At 51.0% G+C, this 20643-nt stretch overlaps 1 protein-coding gene across 1 annotated transcript; it reads right to left on the bottom strand.

The window, feature by feature from the left end:
* Positions 1 to 629: 629 nt before the first annotated feature.
* Positions 630 to 14040, bottom strand: LOC140403201 (keratin, type I cytoskeletal 13-like). The gene is made up of 8 exons (XM_072490951.1): positions 13463 to 14040; positions 11618 to 11700; positions 8290 to 8446; positions 7454 to 7615; positions 6441 to 6566; positions 3925 to 4145; positions 2250 to 2311; positions 630 to 909 (listed from the first exon to the last, which is right to left on the bottom strand). Exons 1-8 carry the CDS (start codon positions 13871 to 13873, stop codon positions 884 to 886), a joined length of 1248 nt encoding a protein of 415 aa, XP_072347052.1. The 5' UTR covers positions 13874 to 14040; the 3' UTR covers positions 630 to 883.
* Positions 14041 to 20643: the final 6603 nt, after the last annotated feature.

Below are 20643 nucleotides of genomic sequence, written 5' to 3' on the forward strand. Positions count from 1 at the left end.
AAGGTGGGAGAAACCTCACCACACAGAGTAGTGAGACTTAATTTCCAGAGTTAATGGTTGAAGCAGAAACTACACTAACCTTCAAAATGCGTTTGTAAGGTGGAAAATGGTCAATAAGATGATGGACGAATAACGTGTGAAAATGTTAAGATTTTTTTTTTCACTTGGTAGACGAGAAGCAACGGGATCTAGCTCGGCCAACTGGCTTGTTTTCATGTTGTAACGTCTCTACTTTTTGAAACCCAAATAGAAAAAGTGACCAGTTGAAAGGTGGCTTAACAGCTGCACATTGAGTAAACCGAGAAGAGGGCATATTCGAGTTTAACATATCGTACAGTAGAGTCCACACCCACACAGCTCATGATAACTCTTTGTTTTCAAATCCCTCCACAGCTTCACCTCTTCGGCAAGGGGTGGTGCTGGAAAATTCCGGCATTAAAGCTCTGGAATCTCCTCTCTAAATCTCCGTGCCTCCCTCCTCCTCAAAGCCTGACCACTTTAACCCAGCTTTAGCTGGTCTGCCCCAATAACTCCTATGTGGGTGTCCAATTTTGCATCATGGTAAAAGATCCCGGGAATGTGGTGTTGAAGGGTTGTTGCGATGAAATAACCACAAACACACCATCCAATGTAGTGAATTGCTTTATTTTATTTCTGCCATAGCCTCATGCAGTTGCCCGTAACAATCACCAAGTGAACTTCACCAAAAAAAGGAAGACCGATGCATGCCCAAAGCCCGAGGGAAATGCCGACCGTTGCACAATGCGGAGCTAGTCAGGAAGTGGAGAAGCCAGACTGGTCGACAGTGTAATCAGTTGTCCGAACACAAGTTCATCCCGAATCCGTGCTGGGGTACGTTGGAAGGGGATGACGCTCGAAGGGGTTACTTATAAGTCATCGAGCGGCTTTCTGTAAGGCAAGAGGATAAATTACCAACCAGTCAGTCCTCAGTCAAGATTGGCGAGCGGTTTACCAAGATTGAACTGAAAGAGAAGGAATACCCTGGGGCGTGGTGGCATCGCTTCAGGAGGGCAACAATTTAGTGTGGAGCAGAGGGTCGAGGAACATTGGCAGCTAACCGTACCTTCGCTTATCCTTTGTAAATCCAATTCCACACAAGAACTTCGTAACACAAGGACTAGGACACTTGGCGCAGCTGGTTTTAAAAATAAAACATTCTAACTAGTCCCACTCCCCTGCCTTATATTATCTTAAATACTGAGCTTTAGGCCTGGGGAATCCCTTTTTTCCCCCTGATTTACTTGATCAAAGTCCTTCATCGCTTTAACCCCTCCATTAAGTCTCCTCTTAACATTCCCTGGTCTAACGGAGAACAGAAAAGTTCTGTTCACTTTGTTTGTGCTGTCACTGACCATCAGAGCAAGACATTGCCAAGTGGGCACTGGTCAAGAATGTTGAGAGCTGCAAGAAGAGTCGATGCTTCACGTCCTACAGATTGAAACATTAACTCTGGCTGGGATTGTGTTGCACTCTGAGGGTCCTGTGGCAAGTTCCTTGTTGCTGCCCGAGAGAGGTTGTTACAGGTGGGAGCACAGGTGCTCGTTAGTGCCGGGGCCCGGTTTAGCTCAGTTGGCCGGGCGGCTGATCCGCGATGTGGAGCGAGGCCAGCAGCGCGGGTTCAATTCCCGTACCAGCTAAGGTTATTCATGAAGGCGCCGCCTTCCCTACCTTGCCCCCTCGCCGGAGGTGTGGTGACCCTCGGGTTAAATCACCACCAGTCAGCTCTCCCCCCCTCAAAGGGGAAAGCAGCCTGTGGTCATCTGGGACTGTGGCGACTTTACGTTATAATCAGTGCTTAAATTGAGTGTCCAGGAAGTGGTGCCAGGGACCAGGACCGCAAGGAGGGTTTAGAAATAGCCTCACTTGACCATTGATACTTAAAAGTGAAGAAAGCCCAGATTAAATTGGGGAAATTGGTAAGCACAGAAGATGTCACGTGAATTCTGGGACAATTTGAGGATGTTATTTTCCAGAATCAATCCGGTGGGAGATTAGGGGAAGGGAGGAGAGGGAATGCCAATATCTACATTTAGAAAGTGGGGAGAAAATGTATTTAAAGAGTAGGTAGCGAGGGGGCTCATCTTTGAATCCCAATTACAGCCAATTGGTCCCGATTAAATATAAACAAGAAACCGCCTTTCAAATAGAATTTCCAAAGCCCCTCAATGAGTGTTTTCCACCTGATTTCACCTCAGTTTTACTGATGCTAATTTTTACAGAATACTCACCGGTTTTTACTGTTGTAACTGTTCCTGAAGTTTCCCTTGTGTCTGAACCCGTTTGGCCAAGACTTTGGAAACAAAGGAAATAAGATTAATTCGCAAATGTCGTGATGTTTCTTATTTTTGAGTGACGGGACTGTGAAACCGAACTTTGTCATTCCAAGTGCATGAGAACTCAAAGCGCGGTTTTTAAAATATAGATTCTTTCACAAGATGCAGGCATTGTTGGCGAGACCAGCATTTGTTGTCCATCCCTAATTTCCCTTGAACTGAGGGTCTCGCCCGTCCATTCCAGAAGAGGGGCCGTTAAGAGTCAACCACATTGCTGTGGGTCTGGAGTCACGTGTAGGCCAGACCGGGTAAGGACGGCAGATTTCCTCTCCTCGTTGGTGAACCAGATGGGTTTCCCACGACAATCAATGATAGTTTCAAAGATCACCCGTGACTGACGCTAGCTTTATATTCCAGGCTTAACTAACTGGTCTAAAACGGCACCGGCAGGGCGGCGCAGTGGTTAGCACTGCTGCCTCACGGCGCTGAGGACCTGGACTCGATCCCGGCCCCGGGTCACCGTCCGTGTGTGGTTTGCATGTTCTCCCCGTGTCTGCGTGGGTCTCACCCCCAAAGATGTGCAGGTTATATTGCCCCTTACTTGGGGAAAAAATTAAATGCCACCGGCTGCCACGCGACCCCCAAAGGAACAGGATCAGTTTCTGGATTACTAGCTCTGTGACATTTGTTACCACTGTGCCAACATCTGCACTGTAGAATCTGGGCCTGGAGTCACATGGAGGACAGGCAAGGTTCCCTTCCCTGTAGAACATTAGTGAGTCAGTGTTTGGATGGTGATTCAGTAGATCTACACAGTCATCTCCCCTCCAGCCCCACATCCTCAGAGAAGGAGCACATTTGTTGAATACAATTCACTCTGTCATTTCCCTAAAGCCTCAGTGGCTTTTAATGGGCCACAGAACTAAACTGAGGAGCAGTGATCAGCAATTAATCTCTTGGGCTGACCATTTTCTCCAGTTTAATTACCCTTGGTTCCTTTGGCTTGGGGGTAAGTTAGGGTTCCCAAGACTGATTGATGACCATTTCTTGGGTCCAGGAAATGTAGCTGTGATGATGTCGGCTTGGGGATGGAGGAAGGATTGATGAACTGATGAGATATATATGCGGTTATCCAGATAGAGAGATTTAGGCTCAGTGGCAGATTTAAAAAAAAAAAAATTTGTTCATGGGACGCGGCCCAGCATTTATTGCCCAACCTTAATTGTCCTCAAGAGGGCAGTTAAGAGTCAATCACATCTCTGTGGGGTCTGGAGTCACATGTCGGCCAGACTGGGTAAGGACGGCAGATGTCCTGAACCAAGTGGGTTTTTACGACAATGGGTTCATGGTCATCATTCGACTTTTCATTCCGGATTTTTGCTGAAATCAAATTTCACCATCTGCAGAGGTGGGATTTGAACCCCGGCCCCCAGAGCGGTACCCTGGGTCTCTGCTTTACTCGTCCAGCCACTGTACCACCAGACCACCGCCTCCCCATAATTGAAGAATTAGTCACGCATTGATCCACCGCGAATCAATGCAACTATTTGGGGACAATACGTATCGCATCGTTGAAGTTGAACAATCTACGTGAGAGAATTGGAACTGTATTCCAGGAAAGATACTGTACCTGATAGCCGACCCATCAAGCAGAGTCCTGTATGTGGCAATCTCTGACTCAAGTTTCATCTTAATGCAGAGGAGTGCATCGTAATCGGTAACCTTCTGCTGCATTTCATTCCTTATGTGGATCAGCTCGCCCTCCAGTTGAGAAATGGTCATTTGCAGAGTTTGAAGCTTTAGCTGATATTTATCCTGGATGTCTAGAATGCAGGCTTCCATTGACGCATTCTGCGAATTGGGGTGGGGTGCGGGGATGGGGGGGGGTGGGGAGAGAAGTATGAAAGGTTTTATTTCAATGCACAGTTGCTCCACCAGTTGTATTAATGCAGACCCTCAAGGTGGGAAATGTAATTGTGGCCCGGTCTCCTCCTCATCTCTGGCCCATTGACCTGCATGTGAACCTTCGCTCACTGTTCATGCACCTGATTGGGGGAGGACAATAGCTCTTAACCTGTTGCCCTTCGGGAACGACGGAGGAACGCAGGGTTGTGAGCAGAGGTGCCTGTCTCCAGCGTGGGGGCTGACAAAAAAGCAATTAAAGGCAAGGTTGGCTCTTGAGCAAGATGCCCGCAGTTAACGGTCTATCCAATGCCACCAGGATCTGATGGGATGGGGGATGCAGAAAGTCCCACCCAGGTAACTAATGGAAATAAAGCTGCGGTTACGGCGCATTCTGTTATATGGTCAGAAAACCAGGCTGCCATGAACATCAAAGTGTTTATAGATGGAGAGATGAAGACCTATTTATAAACCAGTTACATGTATACAAATTAAGGGAAAATGAGATGAAATATTAGCAGTATGTTTCTTTTTATCAACAGAAAATATATTCAAATGTACCTTTATGTTTTGTCTTCATTTCTTAGTTGACCAAATATCTATCTGGATCATAGAAGTTATAAATAAAAGCAATATAATGAGTACAGGTGAGGCAGAAATTTACAACTGGAAGAAAAGGTATTCAGACCTAATCAATGTATATAAAATGTTTACTTATATTTAATACGGAGTTATTGTGATCTGGAATGCACTTCCTGGAAGCAGATTAAGTGGTAACTTTCAAAAAGGGAATTCACAGCATTGTTACAATGCAGGAGCCCATTCGCCCCATTGAGGTCTGTACTGCCTCTCCAAACGAGCATCGTGACTTAGTGCCCATTTCCCTGCCTTTTCCCCGCACCCCTGCACATGGTTCCGATTCAAGGAATTGCCCTAACACCCTCTGGAGGTGCCTCAATTGCCTCCACCACACGTCCAGGTGGTGGAAGAGCCCGAACTGCTCGCTGTGTGAAAAAGGTTTTCCTCAATTCGCATTTGCCTCTTTTGCAGATCACTTTAAATATCTGCCCTCTCGTTCTTGATCCCATTACGAGCGGGAACAGTTTCTCCCCGTCTACTCTGTCCAGCCCCCTCATGGTTTTGAACATCTCCATCAAATCAACGCAGCTTTCCTCTCTCCAAGGACAACAGTCCTGATCTCTCCAATCTATCCTCATCATTGAAGTTTCTCAACCCTGGAACCCTTCTTGTAAATGTTTTCTGCGCCCTCCCCAACACGTTCACATCTTTCCTATCGTGCATGAATATTGGAAGGACGCAGGAAAATAATAAGTGAAACTGAGACGGAGAAAGAATAGGGGAGCGGAATTAGTTTTTAAAGAGAGCTAGGCAGAGCCACAAAGGGCTGAATGGCCTCCCTAGGTGGAATTTTACTCCACAATTCTATGTCAACACCAGCGGTGACAGGCGAGCTACGCAAAAGACCGTAGATCTTGGCGGGTCTAGGAGTCTCGGTCATTTTAGACGGCTGTAAATGTTTGAGAAAGATGCGATAATGCAGCCGAGCCACACCCAGTGGTGAAGCCTTCGAGGCTGCCTAATCTATCTCCTCACACATAGGCCGGAGTTTGCCGACACTGCTGGAGCAGGGCGTGCCTGCCAAGTCCATCGACTTCTGACAGGACTGGAAAATTCTGGAGGCGGGGGGGGGGGGGGGGGGGGGCGCGGGGTGAGATCCTAGGAGTGAGAAATGTTTGGAACAATCTACCTCCCAAAAGGAATGGAGATGAAACAGTAACTTGTATGTTTAGAGCACGTCGACTCTATGGACATGGCACACAAGGAGATTTTGGTCGGAATTCCCCTGCCGTTCGCAGGCGTCAGGATTCTATGGGCCCACCGGCAGTGCACCCCCCAACCCGGCAGGTTTCCCGGTGGTGTGGGTGGCTTCAGTGGGAATTCCCCCTGCTGGAATGCAGGCAGCTGGGAGGTCGGATATTCGCGACCGTGAAGACAGGCGACGGGTCGTTTGTTAGAAGAGGTCATTTTTAAGGAGAAGGAAGAAGTGGAGAGATTGAAGCAGCGGGGGCGGGGGGGGGGGGGGGGGGGGGGGGGTGGCTGCGGAGGGAACCTGAAGCCAGGATCTACTGTCGTCAAAGTGCAGAGGGCCCATTCGAATTTGATATGAAACAGGTTCACATACCAAGGGGATAATCTTCAGTTAAGTGCACCGTCTTTACTTACCCCACTCATCAGAGAGTTGCACTCAATCTCCAGGGGCTGCAGCTGTTTGCGTAATTCCACAATCTGGAGTTTTCCACTTTCAGCTGCCTCATTGACCTGAACTGTCTCTTTGACTTGAGTATCGATCTTGAAACAGAAGGAAGGTTGCTTTAAATATGGCGACTCACACATCTATCAAGGTACGGGTATATCGAGCTGTCTGGACATTGAAGTGTTCATTTCTAATTTCCGCAGCCTGGTTTACAATGCAGCCCAGGCACGGTTTCACAGCAGAGATTACAAGTGGCTTGCAGCAATTCTTTAAGCGTTACCGAGTCCAATAACATTCACTCTACACCCCATTGTCTGTGTTACACACCCTCTCTCTCTCAATGTCGGGTCTAAATACAGGACAATTCACATTGGTGCTTAGCAAAGGGCTGGAAGCCCTGCAGGCTTGGCAATGCCAATAGTCGTGTTGGCTAATGTTTAGTATGCAAGGAGAAGGAGAGGGTACCTCTCTGTACTGAACACTCCCTCCCTCACAGGGTGATGAGTGATGGATAGGTCAGAGTCAGCCCGCCGTCCCAACCATCCAACGGCAGCAGGGGTGTCCAATGGGGTGCCCCTCCTTGAGGCTCAGGAATGGAAGATCCGCCCAGCCCTTCCCACCTCTCATCATGCAGTGCTCCAAAGTGGCGCTCGATATGAATAGGATTCATTTGCTGCTTGCCTCTGGTCAGCAGGCAGCTCAGTCGCTACTGCCTTGCCAGTGGGTATATTTCTGGTTAGACTTCCTTTCCAACATCTAATGTTACCATTTTACCAGCGCCTCACCTCCAATGGGCTACTAGAATATCCACATTGACCGAACTTTGCAAGAGACTGTCCGGCAAAATAGTTCACACATAAGAGTTTTAAAAAAACACCTTTTTGAGTCTTAATGTTCGGACCGGACTTTGATTCAGATTGGATTTGGAATTTATTGTAGACTGAGAGGATCTGTAGTATAAATGCTGAAAGAGGAATCTCACCTGTGACTGGTACCACTTATCGAGATCTTGTTGATTCTTGTTGCAATAAACTTCATAATCATCGCGCATCTTCTGCATTTCCTGTGCAATGTTAACACTGGGACCAGCGTCGACAACCACACTGACAGTCCCAGTCACCTGTTGCCTCAGTGCAGCCAATTCCTAAAAACAAAAAAAAAATCAAACAATTACCCTCCTCATTGCCTTCGAGATATTCACAATATCAATGCTGGCAACTGCACACAAAACTATTCTCGCCATTATGCGTTTGCATTACCTTCTAACCCAGAACCCGACAATGAGCTTAACACCGTCTCCGTAAACATGGTTACGCAGTACTGGACCTTGGTTCAGTTCCAACCCCCTCACCCTGGGGCGATTCTCCCAAATGGAGCCCAAGTGTTTGCGCCGTTGTAAACGCCGTCGCATTTCACGACGGCGCGATCCCCCCCCCCCCCCCCCCCCCGGGGCGAAGGATCGCTTTTCCCCGCCCCACAGGTCGCCCCACCCGGCCCTTCGCGCAGAGTTCCCACCGGCGGCAACCAGGGGTGAACGGCGCCGACGGGACTCTGTCGTATCCGCGCGGCCGCTCGGCCCATCCGGGCCGGAGAATCGGCTTCCAGCGGCCCATGGACGGCGCCGCGCCAACCGCGCCGGCGCAAATGGTGCCGATTCTCTGCACCTCGGAGAATCGTGCACCGGCGTCGGGGCGTCGTGGCGCGGTTGCGGCGATACCCCGGCCCAGCGCAGGGCTCGGAGCGCAATGGCCCGTGGACATCGGTAGCACATCTCGAAGGGTTAAGTTAATGCCGGACAGGAGATGAATCCCAGCTTACCTCATCATGGTTTTTCTTCAGATAAGCGAGTTCATCTTTTCCAGCCACTATGTCGCTTTCCAAATCCTTGTAATTCTGTATATACTCAGTTTTCATCCCTTTCAGGTCATCGATATCAACAGTCACAGATTGCCTGATGTAGAGCTCATTTTCATATCTAAATTCATGACACAAAAAAACCCCAATTGGTTCAACAAAGAATCGCAGCGATAGCTGACCGGGTCAACATGGGGGGGGGGGGGTGTCAAAACCACGCATTTGTGGGGAAAATGACAAGTTCAAGGCGAATGCGCCCATGCGAAAGGAACCAAAGGTAGCACAGTGGTTAGCACTGTTGCTTCACAGCGGCAGGGTTCGATTCCCGCCTTGGGTGACTGTGCAGAGTCTGCACGTCCTCCCCGTGTCTGGGTGGGTTTCCTCCGGGTGCTCCGTTTTCTTCCCACAAGCCCCGAAAGACGTGCTTGTGAGGTGAATTGGACATTCTGAATTCTCCCTCAGTGTACCTGAACAGGTGCCAGAATGTGGCGACAAGGGGATTTTCACAGTAATTTTATTGCAGTGTTAATGTAAGCCTACTTGTGACACTAATAAAGATTATTCTAAATTATTGACTTTGAAGGGTTAAACGATTGATAATCATTTTGATGCACCTCTTCCCCACGCCAATTCCGCCCCCCCCCCCATTCCCCCCCACCACACCCAGCACCCTACAATCTGCAACCTGCCAGGGGCTGGTTTAGCACAGGGATAAATAGCTGGCTTTTAAAACAGACCAAGGCAGGCCAGCAGCGCGGGTTCAATTCCAGTACCAGCCTCCCTGAACAGGCACCGGAATGTGGTGACTAGGGGCTTTTCACAGTAACTTCACTTGAAGCCGACTTGTGACAATAAGCGATTTTCATTTCATTTCCTTTGTTAACCGTCTTTTTTAAAAAAATAATTTTTATTAAAGGTTTTCATAAAATATCAATAACAAAATGAGAAAGAAAAAAGAACCCAACAGGGTTAAGTACAAAACACAATCTAAAAAAGCAACCCCCCAAACCCCTCCCCCTGTATCTAAATAATAAATTAACATTAACACCCCGACTTAAGACAATAGGTGTATACACCCCCTCAGACCCTTCCAGTGTAAATAACATAACCCGCCACCTGTTCTTCCTGGGGCGAACCGGTGGTTCTCCCGTAATGGGGTCCACGCCGAGGCCCTAACTTCCCCCCTATGCCGCCCCCACTGCCCCAAAATTTTGAGGGCCGCCACCAGCACCGGGCTCGTGGTATACCTCCTTGGAGGGAGCGGCAGCGGAGCCGTTGCCAGCGCCCCCAGACTCGTACCCACACAGGACGCCGTCTCCAGCATCTTCCATGCAGCCCCCTCCCCCCCCATCACCCACTTGCGCATTGGCGACCCAGTAGTACCCACAGAGGTTGGGCTGCGCCAGCCCCCCCCTATCTCTACTCTGCTCCAGAAACACCCTTCTCACCCTCGGAGTCCCTCGCACCCACACAAACCCCATTATACTCCTGTTAACCCGCCTGAAAAAAGCCTTTGCGATAAACACGGGGAGGCACTGGAACAGGAACAAAAACCTTGGGAGTACCGTCATTTTGATTGACTGCATCCTACCCACCAAGGACAGCGGCAACGCGTCCCACCTCTTGAACTCCTCCTCCGTTTGCTCCGCCAGCCTTGTAAAGTTAAGACTATGCAGGGCCCCCCAGCTCCTGGCCACCTGGACCCCCAAATATCTGAAGCTCCTCTCCGCCCTTTTTAGTGGGAGCTCGCCAGTCCCCCTCTCCTGGTCCCCTAGCTGAACTACGAACAGCTCGCTCTTCCCCATATTGAGCTTGTACCCCGAAAAGTCCCCGAATTCCCTAAGGATCCTCATTACCTCTGGCATTCCTCACACCGGGTCCGCCACATACAGCAGCAGGTCGTCTGCATAAAGCGACACCCTATGCTCCTCCCCACCCCGCACCAACCCCCTCCAGTTCCTCGACTCTCTCAGTGCCATAGCCAGGGGTTCAATCGCCAGTGCGAAGAGCAGGGGGGACAGGGGACACCCCTGTCTCGTCCCACGGTGCAACCGAAAGTACTCGGACCTCCTCCTATTTGTGGCCACACTTGCCATCGGGACCTCATACAACAGCCTAACCCACCTGACAAACCCCTCCCAAACCCGAACCTCTTCAGCACCTCCCATAGGTACCCCACTCTACCCTGTCGAAGGCTTTCTCAGCGTCCATCGCCACCACTATCTCCGCCTCCCCCTCCCTCGCCGGCATCATGATAACATTCAAAAGCCTCCACACATTCGCGTTCAACTGCCTCCCCTTCACGAACCCCGTCTGGTCTTCATGGATGCTCTGCAGCACACAATCCTCAACCCTCGTGGCTAAGACCTTCGCCAGCACCTTGGCATATACATTTAGCAAGGAAATCGGTCTGTAAGACCCACATTGCAGGGGATCCTTGTCCCGCATCAGGATCAAGGAGATCAGTGCCCGGGACATCGTCGGGGGCAACGTCCCCCCATCCCTTGGCTCATTGAAGGTCCTAACTAACAGCGGGCCCAAGAGGTCCATATATTTTTTACAGAATTCGACCGGGAAACTGTCCGGCCCCGGTGCCTTCCCCGCCTGCATGCTTCCTACCCCTTTGATCAGCTCCTCCAGCCCAATCGGGGCTCCCAGTCCCGCCACCAGTCCCTCTTCCACCTTTGGAAACCTCAATTGGTCCAGGAAACGGCCCATCCCTCCCCCCTCCCGTGTGGTCTCGGATCGGTACAATTCCTCGTAGAAGTCCCTGAAGACCCCATTGATGCCAACCCCACTCCGCACCACGCTCCCTCCCCTGTCCTTAACTCCCCCGATCTCCCTAGCTGCGTCCCGCTTCCGAAGCTGGTGCGCCAGCATCCGACTTGCCTTTTTCGTTAACCGTCTTTGTTGGCAATTCAGGGAACAGACTTGGAGAAGCTATGCAGACCAAATTTCTCAACTGATTATTCTCACTGCCGATCGATACAAGGAGGCGCGAGGGGTGGGGGGGAGGGGGGGGGGGGTACGAGCGGGGAAGCGACAGGCTCCTAGAGATTCCTTTCCTTGCGTCCCCGACTTTTGTGGGGTGAAGGTGTGTCTCCCGGGTGTTGGGAAAGTCCCATGATTCCAACAGAGTGCCGAGCTGCATGAGAGTGGCTCACTGCAGCAGCATCAGGGGACAACCAGAGGTGGGCAATAACAGCCGGCCTTGCCCTGCAAGGCCAACATCCCAAGAATATATATATATATTTTTTTTAATTTGGTACGAGTGAAAGTTTCTGAAACATACTTATTACTGAAGTCCTTAGCAGCGAGACTTGCATTGTCAAGGTCCAATGCCAAGCGAGCATTTCCAAGATGAAGCGCCAAAATCTAAAGTGAAGAACACAAAAGGGTAAACTCCTGTAGTGTGCAAACTTAAAGCAATGTACTGTACAGTGATTATGAGTAAGGGGAGAGGGAATGCTTCTTGACATGCATCCTGTATGTCCACATCAGGCAGAAATCTATGCCCAAGTTCTCTTGTATGTGGTGGTGTCATTGATATTAGCGTGTGCATTCCTCGTCCATCTTTGACATGCAAGCCATGACTATATAACACCATGGCCTGTCTTAACCACACCCAACTTCCAATCGCACGTTATCTACTAAGAGTGGCTGGGTGAGGAACTCTAATCAATAGTGATTCTTCGCCTGGGTGACGCTGCGCACTGGGAGGCAGATCAGTAAATAGCTCACAGGATTGACCCTGCAATCCCACACTGAGCTGTGGTCACTGTGTGGGTGGTACAACTGGTGCTCGGGCTTTGTAGCTCCCCCATTTCTCCCCTGCAACTCCCAACCCCCTCTGACTGGGAGCCATGGAGTTGCTGGCCCATCAGGTCGAGTTTCCTTTCCCCCTGTCACCTCGGAAAGGCTGGGCTCAACTGAAATACGTGTGGGCGAATCCAAACATAAATCTGCATCCACAGAAATGGAGGAACAATGAATCATGGACTGGCAAATTGGGAACTTTCTTGAAACTAGGACTTGATCTGAACCAGGTCGGACTGCAAATTAATTCCAATTCTCCATTTAGTTCAGAGGTTTGAAAATAGCCCACATACGATCACGTTGGCATGACGGGCTGCCTGTCCTGGGTACAAAATGATAGGGTGGGCACGGTGGCATAGTGGTTAGCACCGCTGCCTCATAGCGCCAGGGACCCGGGTTCAATTCCGGCCTCGGGTGACTGTCTGTGCGGAGTCTGCACATCCTCCCCGTGTCTGCGTGGGTTTCCTCCGGGTGCTCCGGTTTCCTCCCACAGTCCAAAGATGTGCAGGTTAGGTGGATTGGCCATGTTAAATTGCCCCTTATTGTGAGGTTAGGTGAGGTTACAGAGCTAGAGCCTTAGGGTTACAGGGCGAGGGAGTGGTCGGAGGCTCATGAGGAGGGTTGGTGCAGACTCGCTGGGTTGAATAGCCCCCTACTGTAGTGATTCCTTGTCACTAAGTGAGTCACTGCAGTCACTCAACAGTTAATAAAGAGATCAGTAACTTCACAACAGTTTTTACACTGACTCACCTGTATCTCGGGATTCAGTCAGCTTTCTGTGTTACAAGTAGCAATACCTTTATCCTAATTTATCGACCCCCTAAACCCGGTGAGAAATGGTGGAAAAACAGGGTTGGTTCCTTTGAGAAGCTTTGTCAGGAGAACACAATCAGTGAAAAGGCTGTAGTCAATCTAAGCAGAATGATGTACATATCCAGGCAGCTAACGGTCCCAATACAGCCGGCACGGTCTCACACTATTCCCTAACACATCCCGTTCAGAAGTGAACAGGAATCTGGGTGCATCACCCCGGCTGGGTCGGGCAGTCTAGCCAATCCGCTTGTCTCCCTGGGTTAGCTTCAACTCCATCTCCAGACATTGGCCAAGATTATCTTTAACGTTTTGCATACTTTCTAAGCGTGATTAGGAGGCAAGGCTCAAGCAAGAACGCAGGGCAGAGTGCGGATCAGAACCGTCGTTGCCCCCGGTAATTACCCCCCTCCCCAAAGTGAGGGGGCCGATTAAGACTTTCAAAAGGCAACGATAGAATTGAAAGGTAATGCAGCAAACCTGTAAAATGCTTGACTTCATGGATTCTCACCTGCTCTCTCAGTGGCTTGATCACAACATCGTAAGCATCATAGTCAATTCCCGTTAAGGCCTTTCCAACTTGAAACTCTTTCAGCTGCAGTTCCAACCTTGTGTTTGCCGATTCCAGGTCCTTGACCTTCTGCAGGTAGCTACTCAGACGGTTATTGAGGCCAATCATTGTTTCCTTCTCATTTTTCACTAAACCCCCTGACATTGACATTCCCGACACTGAGGACCTGCCTGAAGACAGCCCCCCATAACTAACACCTCCAAGGCCCATCCCCATGAACCCTCCAGACCCTGTAGATACCCCCATACCGGGCCTGGTGTATCCCTGTCCAATCCCGACCATACTCCTCCTGTTCGAGCCCCCATAAGTTCCTGATTGCCCAAAAACCAATGATTGGCTACTGCTTCTCATCGTGACCCTTCAACTGGGAGCTTTACAAATCTTTAAGGGAACAGTGCTATCAGCCAGGTGTGCCGAAACTCCCTCGGGACCTGTAGCCTGGGCTAAAACCTGAGGAAAGGGACTGCAAACTCGTGAGAACACCTGAAACTTCACAAGCATCCCATTCGCCTTGTATATCTTCACCTGTATTTATAAGGCCAGGATATGAAGTTGGCCTGCCTGCCTAACCTCCCATTGGATTCCACTGATCTCCACCCATCCAGGTGATTGACACACGCGTGTTCCGACCCTCCCTCTGCTATTTACTTAGCCAGTGCTGACAGAGGCAGTTTTCTCCCACAGTAACAAGTACGTTGAAAAAAAAATCTTACTGGAGTGAGTTTGGAGGGAAGCGGATTGTCACTTTGCTCAAAAATAAATAACACACCTGTCATTCCTGTACTGCGGTTAGGGGGCAATGGGGGTGGAGGGAAGGGGGGTGGTGTGCTGGGGCAGGAGGGGGTGCTGGGTGGATGGGGGGGCTCTTGGTGGATGGGGGGGGGGCTTCTGGGGGGGGTTGCTGCTGGAGGAGGGGGGCTTCTGGGGAGGGATATTGTTGGGGGCAACGGAATGTTGCTGGGGAGAGGGGTTGCTAATGGAGGGGGGTTGCTGGGGGGTGGGGTGCAGGGGGTGGAGGTGAGCAAGGGGTGGGCGCACTGGGGTGTGGGGTGGGGCAGGATTATGTGGAAGGAGCTGTAGGTGGGAAGGACAGGCCGAGGGATGATGTGCGAGGGTGGGGGGAGTGGGGGAGGATGGAGTGGGGGAGAGGATGGGGGGGGGGAACTGGGGGAGGGGGTTGTGGTCCTGGCTTCCTGTCCTGAATCTTGGAGAGGGTGTTCCTCTCGCACTTCTCCCAGCTCGCTTCAGGTTCAATTTGATCAGCAACTAGTGGAAATGACTGGCTGGATTCTCCGGTCCTGGGGCTATGTCCGCACGATCTGTCTGGTCTTGCGACCAGGAAGCCGGCGCCACCCCTGCACCGATGCCACCCCCGGACCACCCCTCACCAGTGCCCCCAGCCCCTTACCGAAGCCCCCCGGTGCCGGCGGAATAGCTCCACCCCCCCCCCCGCCCCCCGCCCCAGACTGTGGTGGTGCTGGACTCAGTCCGCGGCCGCTACGCGAGGTACCACGCCGTCGGGAAGTTGGCCCATCGGGGGCAGAGCATCGGGCGAGGGCCTCAGGTGATATGCTGAGGCCGTCCATCCGCCGTGCGGCACACTTCGGCCGATCGCCGAATGCAATTTTGGAGATCGGAAAATCCCGCTCGACATGTTGTTGAAATGCTGTTCCACGGTTGGGGTTATTCTGATTTTAACTTCAATGCAACAGATCTCCACAAGGGTCAATTGGTTTGATGGTCATTAGCTCTCCAGCTACAATGAACACGTCACTGAGTCGACCTGGCTCTTGAATTCAGGCTGCGGTTTACTGAAGGGTAACAGGTTCGATGTTAATTGATTCCCCTGACCGGGTGCCACTCTTTGTGTCTGCTGAGCACATCCAAACTTATCTGGCTGTGGAAAGCCCTTCCCTCCATCAAGACAGCCCCACCCCTCTACCGGCCTCCCCCCCTCCCCCTCGCCCACCTCCCCAATCTCAGGCGCAACACGGAATAACATCTGAATTCCAGGCAGTCAGCCTCACGGGCTGATAGACAGGAGTCTGCATTCTTTCGGTTAAAACTAAGACCTGCTGTTGAAACGAGCCTCTCCCCATTAATCTGCACCCTCCTCACCAACGTACTCCCCCCCCCCCCTCTCCCTCCCCAACCCTCGATGGGTTTCAGGGCCAAAGAAGTGATTTATCATAAAAGGAGTGTTTGGTTTTCAAGTAAATTTTGCAACCGCACGCCTTTAAATGCCTCAGATCCCAGGCTGTTAGGCAAACTGCCTGTGTGATTCTCCCAGTTATCTCAGGAAGCAGCAATGCAATTTTTAAAATGTGACTTTCCCGGTTGTCTCCGAAGGAGTATTTAAAAAAAAAATCCTTCTTCGTTCGGACTTCTCCTTTTACCCCCAATCACAAGAAAGAAATGTGCCCCAATTTCGCAAACAGAACACAAGGGATAGAATTGAGAAGTAAGAAAGTTGTGCCAAACTTTGGGTTAGGCCACACTGGGAGCACTGTGTACAGTTCAGGTCACTGTGTTATAAACAGGACAGAGAGGCACCGGAGAGGGGGCAGGGAAGGTTTACAAGGATGATTGCAGAAATCCATGGGTATCCATATCAGGAGGGGACAGACTGGCTGGGTTTTTCTCCTCTTGAATAAGAAGGGGGGACCAAATTGACCTCTTTCAAATTCTGAAAGGTTTTGTTGGAGTGCATACGGAGAGAATGCTCGGGGCTAGTTTAGCACAGTGGGCTAAACAGCTGGCTTGTGATGCAGAACAAGGCCAGCAGCCCGGGTTCAATTCCCGTACCAGCCTCCCCGAACAGGCGCCGGAATGTGGCGACTAGGGGCTTTTCACAGTAACTTCATTGAAGCCTACTTGTGACACTAAGAGATTATTATTATTAATAATGTTTCCTCTTGTGGGTGAAAAGAGCAGAACGAGAGGTCGACGATATGAGGTTAGACACCCAGAAATCCAATAGAGAGTTCAGAACAAATATCCTGCAATCCCTACAGTGCAGAAGAAGGCCAATCGGCCCATCGAGTCTGCACTGACCCACCGAAAGACCTGCCCATGTGCCCGCCCCCCCATCCCACCCTATCCCCGTAACCTACCCTGCATATCCCTGGACACTAAGGGGTAATTTAGTACAGCCAATCCACATAACACGCACATCTTTGGAGACTAAGGGGCAATGTCGCATGGCCAATCCACCTACCCTGCACTGTGGGAGGAAACCGGAGCACCCGGAGGAAACCCACGCAGATATGGGGAGAACGTGCAGACTCCGCACAGACAGTCACCCGGGTCCCTGGCACTGTGAGGCAGCAGTGCTGACGTTGGCTAAAGCGACATAACAGAAGGCCAGCAGTGTGGCGTGGATGGGTTCTGGGTTTAAGAGTTGGTCGTACGAACAGAGATAGACACACAGAAATCCCGACCCTCCCCACCTCATCCTCCAGCTGGGCGGGATGGGGGGGGGCTGGGAGGATGGGGAGGAATGATCAGCAGATATACATAATAAAGCCCTTTGCCGAGCCGTGGCGAACCTGGCCCGCCTTCGATATAGTTACAGCTGTATATACGCAATTGACACAGGCGAAGACATTCCAAATCGAAATCCTGATACTCAAATGGAACTGGAATCATGACGCCTGGCGACCATCCAACTTTCCGTTCCAGACCGAGCTGCTGGTGGTCCAGCCGATGAGTTTACCGCCCTCAAGCGTCTAAAGTTAAAAGTTTTGAAAATCTCGAGCAACAATTTACTGCGTACAAGAATGAGACTCAACAAATTAAACTGTTCCTTTTCCACTGGGGAGGTTTGCATGGGCAACTATGACGTCATAAAAAGAGTGTGTGCGCCCCCTAAGAACGAGTAGTCTGCCTTTGTCATGGGCAGTTCATGTGTAAATCCAGAATGTCCTCAAAATCAACAAGGGTGGTTTGAGAATGAGGTGCTCTTCATACAGGGCAAAGAGAAGCAGGGAGTGAATTGCCCGCCAACTTGTAGTGTGTCTCCATTTTGACTGAATTTGCTGTCCGATTTATGCAGCATGAACTCGCCATGATTTTTCCAGCAAGGTTTGAGACATGTGTGTGATTCTCCTGTCCTCCAGCCGGGTTTCTCGGTTGCGCGCCGTCTTCCCGGCGCTTGTCCATGGGATTTCCCATTGAAACCACCCCAACGCCGCCACGAAACCCACTGGCGGGGGTGCACTGCCAGCGGGAAAGGTGAATCCCCGCAACTGGAGAATTCCGGCTCATCTCTTATCAACTGTAGCCCAGGGATTACTGCGGGTATGAGACCCTAAGACTACACAAATGCTCTGTGTAGGTCTGAACTGTCAGTAACCTTTGTCATAGCCGTATCCAGCCGTTACTCCCATCCCTTACCTCAGTCCATGGCTGGTCGCTGGCGACGGGTCACGCCAAACCCACATCCCTCCTCACCCAGCCGCAGTGCCCTCTGGGAATTGCCGTCTCCTCTGCACCCAGTTCCTTGCTGTCCGGCCAGACAGGAGTAAAGAGACTGCACCGAAGGACCCTCCTGCCTGGATGATGGTGTTTGCCAGCCAAATTGGGCCGACTCACTCAATGGAGCAAATGTATATCATGGTTATGAGTTCTCCTGGGAGGCTCTCATTGGCCACCCCGAAGATTGATGCCAATTTTAGTGGACCCCTAGCCATCCTGGTAACCCTATCAGAGAGTGGTGAGAATGAGAGGGTCACCACCACAGGGAGTGGTTGAAGTGAACAGTAAGAGGAAGCAGGATAGGCATAGGAGGGAGAAGGGAATGGAGGGTTTATACTGATGGATTCAGATGAAGAAAGATGGGAGGAGGTTCAAGTGGAGCATGGACTGAATGGGCCGAATGGCCTGTTTTGGTGAGGCCTGTCCAATGTAATCCCATGGAAGATGCGGAAGATTAATCTATATAGGAGACAGAAACCCTCCACTGACAAGCCCATGCACTCATTCTGCACCTCCATTGTCCAGGCCCGAATGTTCTTCAGCTGGCTGCTTGACCATACAAGGCATCACAACCGAGCCTTTCGCTCTCGTGGTCCAAGACCTTCGCAGTTTGAGATGGGTAGGTGGTGACAGCGAGGGCTGGGGAGGGGTGGGGGTGGGGGGTGGGGTGGTATCTGGTGGTGGAAAAATAGCCTTCCATTCGGGACCAGGATTAGGGATTGCTCAACTATATTGAGCCCAGGTTGGGAATGGTTGTTGGGGGTAACAAGGTTGACTGAGGTTGAGGATGGTTGTTGGGGGTAACAGGATTGACTGAGGTTGGGGATGGTTGTTGGGGTAACAAGGTTGACTGAGGTTGAGGATGGTTGTTGGGGGTAACAGGATTGACTGAGGTTGGGAATGGTTGTTGGGGGTAACAAGGTTGACTGAGGTTGAGGATAGTTGTTGGGGGTAACAGGGTTGACTGACGTTGGGGATGGTTGTTGGGGGTAACAGGGTTGACTGAGCTGGAGGATGATTGTTGGGGTAACAGGGTTGACTGAGGTTGGGGATGGTTGTTGGGGGTAACAGGATTGACTGAGGTTGGGAATGGTTGTTGGGGGTAACAGGATTGACTGAGGTTGAGGATGGTTGTTGGGGGTAACAGGGTTGACTGAGGTTGGGGATGGTTGTTGGGGGTAACAGGGGTGACTGAGGTTGGGGATGGTTGTTGGGGGTAACAGGGTTGACTGAGGTTGAGGATGGTTCTTGGGGGTAACAGGGTTGACTGAGGTTGGGGATGGTTGATGGGGGTAACAGGATTGACTGAGGTTGGGAATGGTTGTTGGGGGTAAGAGGGTTGACTGAGGTTGAGGATGGTTGTTGGGGGTAACAGGATTGACTGAGGTGGGGGATGGTTGTTGGTGGTAACAGGGTTGACTGAGGTTGAGGATGGTTGATGGGGGTAACAGGATTGACTGAGATTGAGGATGGTTGTTGGGGGTAACAGGATTGACTGAGGTTGGGGATGGTTGTTGGGGTAACAGGATTGACTGAGGTTGAGGATGGTTGTTGGGGGTAACAGGGTTGACTGAGGTTGGGGATGGTTGTTGGGGGTAACAGGGGTGACTGAGGTTGGGGATGGTTGTTGGGGGTAACAGGGTTGACTGAGGTTGAGGATGGTTCTTGGGGGTAACAGGGTTGACTGAGGTTGGGGATGGTTGATGGGGGTAACAGGATTGACTGAGGTTGGGAATGGTTGTTGGGGGTAACAGGGTTGACTGAGGTTGGGGATGGTTGATGGGGGTAACAGGATTGACTGAGGTGGGGGATGGTTGTTGGTGGTAAGAGGGTTGACTGAGGTTGAGGATGGTTGTTGGGGGTAACAGGGTTGACTGAGGTTGGGGATGATTGTTGGGGGTAACAGGGGTGACTGAGGTTGGGGATGGTTGTTGGGGGTAACAGGGTTGACTGAGGTTGAGGATGGTTCTTGGAGGTAACAGGGTTGACTGAGGTTGGGGATGGTTGATGGGGGTAACAGGATTGACTGAGGTTGGGAATGGTTGTTGGGGGTAAGAGGGTTGACTGAGGTTGAGGATGGTTGTTGGGGGTAACAGGATTGACTGAGGTGGGGGATGGTTGTTGGTGGTAACAGGGTTGACTGAGGTTGAGGATGGTTGATGGGGGTAACAGGATTTACTGAGATTGAGGATGGTTGTTGGGGGTAACAGGATTGACTGAGGTTGGGGATGGTTGTTGGGGTAACAGGATTGATTGAGGTTGAGGATGGTTGTTGGGGGTAACAGGGTTGACTGAGGTTGGGGATGGTTGTTGGGGGTAACAGGGGTGACTGAGGTTGGGGATGGTTGTTGGGGGTAACAGGGTTGACTGAGGTTGAGGATGGTTCTTGGGGGTAACAGGGTTGACTGAGGTTGGGGATGGTTGATGGGGGTAACAGGATTGACTGAGGTTGGGAATGGTTGTTGGGGGTAAGAGGGTTGACTGAGGTTGAGGATGGTTGTTGGGGGTAACAGGATTGACTGAGGTGGGGGATGGTTGTTGGTGGTAACAGGGTTGACTGAGGTTGAGGATGGTTGATGGGGGTAACAGGATTGACGGAGATTGAGGATGGTTGTTGGGGGTAACAGGATTGACTGAGGTTGGGG

This window comes from Scyliorhinus torazame, chromosome 27, assembly GCF_047496885.1.
Source record: "Scyliorhinus torazame isolate Kashiwa2021f chromosome 27, sScyTor2.1, whole genome shotgun sequence".
NCBI classification, from domain to species: Eukaryota; Metazoa; Chordata; class Chondrichthyes; order Carcharhiniformes; family Scyliorhinidae; genus Scyliorhinus; species Scyliorhinus torazame.

What these genes read in the sequence shown, in the direction of transcription:
- LOC140403201 (XM_072490951.1), bottom strand. Translation starts at nt 13,873, where the DNA reads ATGAGAAGCAGTAGCCAATCATTGGTTTTTGGGCAATCAGGAACTTAT. An exon ending in TCAAGCCACTGAGAGAGCAG is followed by an intron (nt 11,701 to 13,462) that starts GTGAGAATCCAT and finishes TCTTCACTTTAG; the next exon opens with ATTTTGGCGCTTCATCTTGG. An exon ending in CTTGATGGGTCGGCTATCAG is followed by an intron (nt 2,312 to 3,924) that starts GTACAGTATCTT and finishes TTGTTTCCAAAG; the next exon opens with TCTTGGCCAAACGGGTTCAG.